This window comes from Telmatherina bonti (assembly GCF_933228915.1).
Source record: "Telmatherina bonti genome assembly, chromosome: 7".
Classification (NCBI taxonomy): domain Eukaryota; kingdom Metazoa; phylum Chordata; class Actinopteri; order Atheriniformes; family Telmatherinidae; genus Telmatherina; species Telmatherina bonti.
Window position 1 is genome coordinate 35,553,386 of NC_136625.1, and position 9,953 is coordinate 35,563,338.

Below are 9,953 nucleotides of genomic sequence, written 5' to 3' on the forward strand. Positions count from 1 at the left end.
TCCAACAGACTCTTATGGCTAGTTTGAGTTTTTCTCTCCCATCTCTAAGAAAAGATCCCTGAATTTGCTGTTCGCTTTCAGGGCCGTGCACAGAGATTTCCTGGTGCAGGAATAAGTTGCCCGACTCCTCTAAAAGTTTGTTCCTCCATCTGGTGCAGCGTTGAGCTGCTGTGTCTGCTGTCGCGTCTTCCTCCGACATCCCAGGGCTTCAGACTCCGTTCTTCTGCAGGTTGGGCTGCCAGAGCGCCAGTAGCCGAGGGACTCGTTGGGAAGGTGTTTCTGTCATTCATTTGTCTGTAAAATTACCCTAAACCTCATATTACTTACATGTTTACCTTTCCTCTGTGCGTAGATATAGATATATTTCTTTATGTACAATACATACAGTTGCTTTTTATTTCCTTATAAAACTAAGATACCAGGCGGATGAGAAGCCGACTGGATGCAAATGCTGCGATGCTGCGAGGTTTAGGTTCAAAACGTCTGCCAGATGTGGTTAAAAAGCACTTTTTCATCACAGAAACAAGCGTGGCTTTACGATGGCATCAAGAAAGTGCTACAAAATTCCACATTTCACTAAAACTCATCCATTTTATAATGTTTTTTTTTACAATATAATCCTGAATAAAACGTTGCTTCAGAGAGCAATCCTGCAAAAACTGGGCCTAGATTTTCATTTTTTAAAATTTAATTAATCTTTATTTAAACCAGACGAGCCGTTTTGAACAACGGCCTGGTAAAAACTCCTCTAGCTCTAGTTTCTGACTCCTAGCAGTCGTTATTTGGTCAAAGCAGTTGCAGGTCTACAACATGAGATACGCATGTCTTGAAGAGAAGCTGTGAACCAGGAAAGATGTGTAAAAACGCCTCACATCTTCCGTATTTGACTGAACCTTGGCTTGAAAAGCAGGTGACCTGTAAGCCGCGAGCATCGTCACACAGGAGGGGTGGTACTTCGTCCTCCTGGAAGACGCTCGTCTTCGCCTCTCACCAAACGCGATCCATGTTCTTACATCAATGTTAACTGGGACTGAGAAAACAAATTACTGAGTGTGAGCGGGTGTGAAAAGAAGGACAGGAAGCGCCTTCACAGCAGCGTACACGTGCCGGACTTCTTCTCGTCGTCGAGGCCGCCGCCGCCCTCTTTCCTGTTGGGGTCGTTGAGCTCGTCGAACAGTCCAGTGTCAATCATCTCCTGCTGCCAGGGAATGGGGACAGCGCCTGTGCTGAACTCCTTAAAGAATTTGTCGTCCTTTGCGTCAAACTCGATCCCCTTGATCTCGGAGAACTCGGCGATGTCGCCGGTGTCCTTGGCGTAGACCACATTGGGTTTGGGGACCCAGGGAGGATCCACCAGCCCCGCCTCCAAACGGGGAAAGTTGATGGTCTTGAACCATTCGTGCTTCCTGGGATCCTCCATGTTGTTCCTGTTGGAGAAGAAGAAGAAGACGATCTGACACTCTGAGATCTGAGACGACAGCTGGTCACCATAGAAGAAGAAAGCAACCTCACCTCATCCCCAGACGTTCCTCTATTTTCTTCTTGAGGAACAGCTGGATGATATCCTTGGTGGCAGCGTCAAAGCACTTGTGTTCCCACTTTGGCTCCTCGTTGAGAATGCGGCGCTGCACCTCCTCCTTCTCCACCTTCTCCTTTTTGCTCTCGGGTCCTTTGAAAGGCGTGTAGCCGGCCACCATCTCGTAGATACTGCAGCCCAGGGCCCACCAGTCCACCGATGTCCGGTACGGGGTTTTGCTGAGGATCTCAGGAGCCATGTACGCTCCTGTTCCAGCCTGCAAAGAGAGGAGGGTGATGGGAGGAGGGACGAAAACCGAGCGAGGGACGCAGCGGTGAGATGGGATGGTACAAAACGCCGCTTGTTGTTTGACTTCAGTAACTTTTGTCATTTGTGGAACTACAAACGTTAATCAAGACTTTCTCTTCTTCTCACTTTCTCCCTGCTCTTTGTCCTCACCCTTGCCCCATCATATCCTCCCTCTCCCTGTATGACCCCACCTGCAGCCTCAAACCAGAAGCTTAATCCTAATGCTAAGCCTACTACCTGTCAAGAGTTGTGTGTCTGCACACTGAAAGACCTCTCCAGTCTCTTATATAAGGCCTGGAGCAGAAATACCTTCCAGACATCATGTACCCGCTGGTGTCCAGCTACCAGGAGGTGTCTGTCGCCTCCTGCCAGCCACAGGGAGGATCAGATTCTCCTTGCATCATCACACACCTCTACGAGCTCCTGTCTGTACTCTGCGCTGATGAATCTGTCAGTGTGTGAAGCTGTGTGTGATGCAGACATCTCTCTCATCTCTGCAGACTGATGGTTGGGATCAGCACATCTGTCCTCTCACTTCAGCTCCTCTTTCTCATTTCTCTGTTTCCTTGTTTGCAAATGATCCGGTCTCAACATACACGTTGCAACTTTTACCTGGGCCTGTCGATCTAATCAGGGACAGACTTGTGTAATGCCAACTAAGAGGATTACGCGACCAAAGCCAGCCTTGCCTGTAGGAGGTTAGCCCAGTCACTTTGGCTGGCTGAGGAGCATTGGAGTGCTGGATAATGAGCTTACTGGACTTTCAAAGAGCCGAGAGCTTACTCTTTGCTCCTGCAGGCAAGTTCCGAAGGAACCGTGCTGCAGAATTCTTCATGCATATCTTTGTATAGGTGAGGTGGTAATAATGCTTCCAGTATTATGACAGAAAACACAGTGGAATAGAACACATTTCCGCCAGAACGGGACCATTTAAACCATTTTAAAATGACCATTATGAAAGAACCGTCTGAAGACTGGGAAGGTATCTTCATCCTGAGCAGCCAGTGCGACCTTTTCTTAAAGAGATGAAGAAGAATCATGTCCCTGGATATGGGATATGATGGATGTTACCAAGACTTGACGGGGAAAAGCTGCTGATGCGCAGCAACTGGCTCATCCCTGTTGCAAATGGCGGCCTATTAATGGCCGAGCTATAAACTGACCGCTAAAGGCTCAAATGAGTTATATAATGGATCCAAAGACTCTCATTGCAGCGATCTTTAAACAAACCAGTAATCCCTGTCCGGATTTAAAGGAAAAACCTCACCAGAGGGTGACAGTATGTCCAGAGCCCCAGATCAGCTCAACCTTGTTTCTAAGTCTCCCTCCCATCCAGCGGCCTACACGTACTCCAGGTTGTGTTTGTGTGTGTGTGTGAGTGTGAAGATGATGAATTCATTGAAACATTGGTGGGTTTAAGCAGAGGAGCTTCCTTGCACTCACTTCTGTGTTTAACTTTAACAACATTTTACCCAACCTGGAGCAAAACCTGCAGTTGTTCGTGGGGTCTACTCACCATCTGGGTGACGGTCTTTCCTGGAGTGATCTCTATCGCCAGACCCAAATCTGACAGTCGACACTGGCCTTGACTGTCCAGCAACACGTTCTCAGGCTTCATATCACGGTAAACAATATCCATGGCGTGCAGATGCAGGATGCCGGTGGTGATCTGCGCCGTGTAGTGGATGATGCGCTTCATCTCCACGCCCTTGTCCACGCCCTTGCCGTCGTAGCCGATGTTGTAGATGTGGTACTTGAGATCTCCTCCATTCATCAGGGTCATGACAAGGCACAGGTGGGTCTTGGTGTCGAAAGCGTAAGCCAAGTTGACCAGAAACAGGCTGTTCACCTTCTCCAAGATCTGCTTCTCCAGCAGGGCCATCTTCTCGCCGCCCTTCTTCTTCAGCCGCTTTTTACACAACTTCTTGCAGGCGTACATCTGGCCGGTGTTCTTCACCTGAACGGCACATACCTGGAGGGAGAGGCCGTGTTAAGAAATGAAAGAGGAAGATGTTTTCTCAGATTTCTTTCATATCTTTAGACGGTCTCAGTCCAGGCCGACAGCTGAAAACATGTCCTTTAGGAGAACATGGAGGTCTTGTTGTTCTTCATCATCAGTGTATAAAACGAAATCTGACTGATGCTTTGAATAAGGGGATAAAAGAGAAATCCATGTTTGATTATGCTAAAGAATCCCCACCTGGGGGGGGGGATTTGTTAGCCCTGGTTCTGACCCGGATATAATCACTGGTGGCACTTATGCAAGGAAATTAGATCAAGAGGTCAACTTAGCTTGACTCTTGCCAGTGGTGCCTTGGTATCCAATTTACCATCTGTCTCACTCACATCTTTAACTAACACTCAGTTTTCATATCAGCCATTCTCTGCAGAAACAACCAGAAAGTCTGATTCCTTGTTTCACATCTCAGACCCTGACAGTAGACAGAAAATGAAAAATAACATCATTATAGCGAGCAGCTCCAGCAGTTTCTTTGTTTTTAGGATTTGTGTTCGATGACAACCCATTGAATGGAGGAGTCGCCTTCTCTCTCTGCACGTAACTCAGTTTCTGCATGATCTTATGCAAGACATTAGCCGCTGTACAGAACTTTATAATCAGCAGAAACTCACTGTTCTAATCAGAGTGTGTGTGGAAACCTTTGCAGCTGAGTGGGTGCCGAAACATTTCTCAGATAAAAGCCGACCAGATTGGCGTGCTTACCTCTCCAAATCCTCCTTTTCCCAGAGTTCTGAACTCATAGAAGTATTTCTCACCGATGGGCTGTTTTTCGTACTCCTTCCACTGCAGGAATTTATCAAAGAATGGACTGGCCTGGAAATCTGAGAATGGTTTGCCTTGCAGGAACTCTCTGACACCCTCCTGGACCTTGGTCTTCATCACCTCCTCAAAGTTGGCATCTGTGACGGACTTGCATTTCTCAGCAGGCTCCCCGGTCAGAAAGGTCAGGAAGGTCTTGGAGTCGGGTTTGCAGTACTTGTTGATGATGTTCTGACGTGCCTTGTCTTTGGCTGCGCCTTCGGACAGATCCCAGTCGTACAACTCGTCCAGGAACTCGGCTGCAAGCTTAAACTCGGAGTTATTTGCCAGGAAATCACGGAAAAACTTTTTCCCTACAGGCTGCCTTTCACAAATCGATGTGAAGTCCTTTTCAATGGAACTTCTCACGGCGGTACACTGCTCCGGCTTGGGGAGAGACAAGCTGCGACGGCGCTTTTTCATCTCCTTGTCATCGCCACCTTGAGCCTTCAGGTAGGCCGTGTTGGCCACCAGGTTATCCAGTCCCCCCATGTCACACATCTTGGCGGCTGTTTGTTGACTGTCCCCTCCTAAGAGACTGGGATCTTCAACAGCTTCCTAAGGATTCCCACTCACTTTCAGATGGTGTGTGTCTGTATGAGAGTGCAATTCCCTCCAAAGCCAGTGTGCAAATGAGCTGCTTCACCCTGCCTACCTGCAAACCTAAGACACACTGACACACCCAGTAATTACTCATTTAGAATTAAATACCAGGGAGGGATTTTAGCTTAAGGATCTTTGTGTGGTCTATTCAAGGATGCTGTGCACGGAAAGGGAATCGTAAGCGGGCTCTGTCGTAAGAGGCTTTGAAGGGCTCTGTATTTGCTCCTGATTCTCAATAGTCTGACAGTGGTCCATTTGGTTCTGTTGACTGTGCATTTAACCCTCCTGGTATGTTGCAGGGCAAACTGACCCATTTTAAAGCTTCATAAACCTTTAAAAAAGAAGATTAAAAGTTTTTTGTTGTCATTTCGGTTTGGGTTTTTTTATTTTCGGTGTGAAACTTCTTCTGCTTGGTTAGGTCAGTGTGAGCAACGTATGAAATGAACATGGATCGTTATATTTGCAGCTCTTGTTGCTTCCTGGTTCAGTATTAGAGGTGTGTGAAGGTTTGGCTGCCATGTTTCTGCATCTGCACACGTGGTTTCACGTTTTTCCACCAACGAAGAGTGAATATGGAGATAAAATAAATAAATAATTCATGGAATTTATGCAAACTGCCTTAAAAATGTTGCATAGCCTGAACGTATTCTTCTTGGTCTTCTTACTCTTTTTCTTGTTATTATTATTATTATTATTATTGGTGTTTATGTTAATATTTTTAAAGGAGATCATGTATTCAGTGGTGCTGGTTTGTCCGTCTGTCTGTCTGCAACATAACTCAAAACGTTATGGACAGGTACTAATGAAATTTTCAGGACAAGTCAAAAATGGAATGAAACACAGGCGATTATATTTTGGCGGTGATCCAGATCACCACCTGGATCCAGATGTTTTACAAAAGGCGACGGGGATCATTTCGCCATTTGAGATTCTAACTAGAATAAAATGCAATAATGTTGACTATTGTTGGACAAAACATCACAGTAGCTTGATGGACGTCTGCTTTGTCTTAATGCTTCCAACTGTTCTGTGTGTGTGGGTTTTCCGAAGGTTCTCCAGCTTCCTTCCACTGTCCAAAGACATACCTCCTAGGGTAACTCAGCGGTTCCCAAACTGGGACATGGCAGGTTGGGCTCAGCAAGGCTAAATAAAACCTGTAATTTGGGCACTGGACAAGTTTGTGAAAGTACTAACAGGCAACAATGATAAATCAACAAGAGAGACTTCACCCAGAACATTTCACCCAGACTGTCAGACCTTACAAAGCTAAATTACGTCCCTCTACTTAAAACAGTTGGGGATGATCTCAATCGGTGGAAATCTTTACTCATATCACTGATGGGAAGAGTTGCCACCATAAAAATGGTGATTATCCCAAAAGTCAATTATCTGTTTTCAATGATCCCCATTAAACCTCCATCCACCTGGTTTAAGTCGCTGGACTCTCATGTCACTAGATTTCTCTGCAAAGACAAACCACCATGGATTAGTCTAAAAACACTCCAAAAAACTAAAAACAGCGCTGGCTTAGACTTGCCTAATTTCCAAAATTACTTTATAAGTAACACACTACACTACATCTCTAAATGGTTTAAACCTAGCTATCTAGATGAACCATGGCTTAATATAGAAGAAGCTATATGTGAGGATATGGCAATTTCAGACCTGCCATTTATCAGCAAAGCTGTCAAACGCCAAAAATGCTTTAAAGCATCAATATCAGCTCTTCTCTGATGGCCTGGTGGGAATTTCTTAAACTAACCAAGTCCTTGCTTATTCCATGCAAACTTACACCTATTTGGAGCAATCCCGACATCCAGCAAAACAGGAAGATGATAAACTTCCCTCAGTGGAAGAATAAAGGAGTAAAACAGTTAGAACATTTCATAGGAAATGGAAACTTTCTCCTTTTTAATGTAATTACTTCACAATATGAAATCAGCAGCACAAAATTCTTAGAATACCATCAACTTAAATCTATTATAGGCAAGAAATACACCCCCGATCAATTAAACTTGCAGCTACCTATTAGGATTGCAGAATTCTTAAATCTCAATGCCTTGGAGCTGTCATCCAAAATATATAGATTACTATGAATGCTGGAATATTCCATACGTCTCCCAACTTCTAAATGGGAAGCAGACTTATCCAGTAACTTAAATCAAAATGAATGGTCACAAATCTGTTCAAATACATTTACAATGACTAAGAATTCAAACATGCAACTAATACAATTTAAAATTCTGCATAGAACTCATTACACAGGACACAGGATGTTCAGGATGGGTCTGTCACAATCAAATATCTGTTCACACTGCACTGGCAACTGAACTGACAGCTACTATCATGCTTTATGGTCTTGCCCACCTGTCCAGGAATTCTGGATTCACTTATGTAAAGATCTGTCAAAATTGTTTAAATGTAATATCCCTGCAAACCCCATACTGGGCCTACTGGATCACTTGGGTGAAATTAACACAGGATATAATTCTGCAAACTTAATCCTCGCCAGTTTATGCATCGCAAAGAAAACTATCCTTGTGAACTGGAAAAGCAAACAGAAGCTGTGTATTCAGCAGTGTAGAAATCTATTATTAGATTACATCAGCGTAGAGAGGATGTCTGCCTCCTCAAAGGATCAATCAGCTGAATTTCATTCTCTCTGGTCCCCTGTGATCAGCTCCATCACTTAGTATGGGGGGGAGAATCTGACCTCATTGCACTCGGGGTTGGTGGCCGGTTGGGGGTTTCTGGTGGCTACAGGTCTGTGGTGGGCTCATAGATCGTATATGAAAGATGGACGGAGTGATTAAAAGTGAAGCCTATACGGAAGTGTATCAAACTGCAGTTCCCCCTTCATCCACTAGGGGCTGCAAAACAGCGCAAATCCCCAAAGACTCCTATGTTAAAAAGACCAACTTCACAGCAGAAATAAACATGTTTACAGCCTGGTACAAAAATCCATATTAGGTTTAATAGGTCAGGTTTACCTTCATGACAACTGTAGGGGAAGTGAATTTTTTTCTAACTCGTCCGTTTAAAAGTAATTTAACCTCGAAGTTCGGCATATTTAGGGGCATTTCCTTTTGATTGACAAGTACCCGATCTCTGGCTTCAAGTCAGAGGAACGTAGAACAACCACAGTTTTTAGCCGGTTAACAACATGACTTAGCTTTAGCCTGCTTACCTCTGTTAGCTGGTTTAGCTCCTGTTATCTCCGGGTTAGCTTGGTTAGCTCTTAGCTACAGGCAGGTAGGAGTTCGCTCAATGTCAAGCATCCACTATGACGCACACAGCCCCCCTCTCAGCTCCACCTCTTTGTCCATATTTGTATTTTTCCATATTTGGATTGGGGAGGGGTGTGTGGATTGGGGTTGGAAGGGGAGTGCGTGTCAGGGGAGGGAGGGAGTGTATGCGTGTATATGTGTGTGTGGTTTGGGGGGAGGGTGTCTTGTGACCGGTGAGTGCGGCTGATGCACTGGGATGGGGTCTCGCTGCCACTAGGTGGCAGTCTGGAGATCCTGGCCCTCCGTTGGTGTGGGCTGCGCCCTCTGCCTGTGGGGGTGGGGGGCTGCTTTCGGGGTCTTGGGGCCTACGCTCTGTCTGCCATGGGCGGCTGGTGCCTGGCGGGGTCGGCCCTTGCCGGCCTGGGCCTGCTGGAGCCTGTTCCCTCTGAATACGAGGGACTGGGGCCCTCCTTCGCCACCTCCTGGGCGGATGCATGGCTGGCTCCAGAGAGGGGTGGTTGCAGTCTGTGCCTGGGGTGACTGCCGGTTGCCCAGGTCTCTGGATTCTCCTGCCAGCCTCTTGCCTGTGGGTGGGCGGGGTCACATTGGCATAATCACTCTTCTCTGAACACGTTCCACTCTGAATGTTCAGCATTTGTCACAGCCACCGATTCATCCAGCATGTTTATTCATCATAAATATATATATATATATATATATATTTATTTTCTGTTTTGTTGTTTCTAAAGCAGCTATGTATTTGACAGAAATTATTTCCATACATACCAGTGTTGTATCTTTATTAAATGTACTGCATTAATACAGTGATATTAAAACCCTAATATGTGTGTCTTGCTTATAGAAATGAAAAAATAAGTAGCAGGGAATTAAATTATATATTTGTATCTAAACTGGCGAATTTGTCGACATATTGATGAATTAACAGAGAACCAATGTCCATCAATTGATGATCAATTAGGGGTCAAGTAATCACATGAATCATCATTGAGATCATCATTAGTTCATGATGAGCAACAGGAATTCATGCTGAAGTCTTTATAAATTAATGCATTATATTGCATTATATTATACATACCCACCCACATACATATATATATATATATATATATATATATATATATATATATATGCTTTAGAAACAACAAAACAGAAAATAAATAAATAAATAAACCAACAATCGACCTTTATTAATAGTCACACAAAGCACTTTTATATCTATGTTCACACAGATGAACCTCTTTGAGTGCATCTTGCATAAATAAAAATGAAAGAAAAATGTCAGTAGAATGGAGATAAATTATATGTTTCTATTCAAAATGGCAAATATGTCAACATATTGATGAATTAACAGTGAACTAATGTTCATTAATTGATGATCAATAAAGGATCAAGCAAACATATGAATCAACATTGAGATCATCATTAGTTCATGATGAGCAAAGGGAATTCATGATAAAGT

The 9,953-nt window shown here is 44.4% G+C and overlaps 1 protein-coding gene across 1 annotated transcript; it reads right to left on the reverse strand.

Moving 5' to 3' along the window:
• Window positions 1–1,087: 1,087 nt before the first annotated feature.
• grk7a (G protein-coupled receptor kinase 7a) lies at window positions 1,088–5,144 on the reverse strand (the record flags this gene model as incomplete). Its single annotated transcript, XM_079244309.1, has 4 exons — window positions 1,088–1,427; window positions 1,513–1,793; window positions 3,342–3,797; window positions 4,548–5,144. 4 exons carry the CDS (start codon window positions 5,142–5,144, stop codon window positions 1,088–1,090), a joined length of 1,674 nt encoding a protein of 557 aa, XP_079100435.1.
• Between the last annotated feature and the right edge of the window lie 4,809 nt (window positions 5,145–9,953).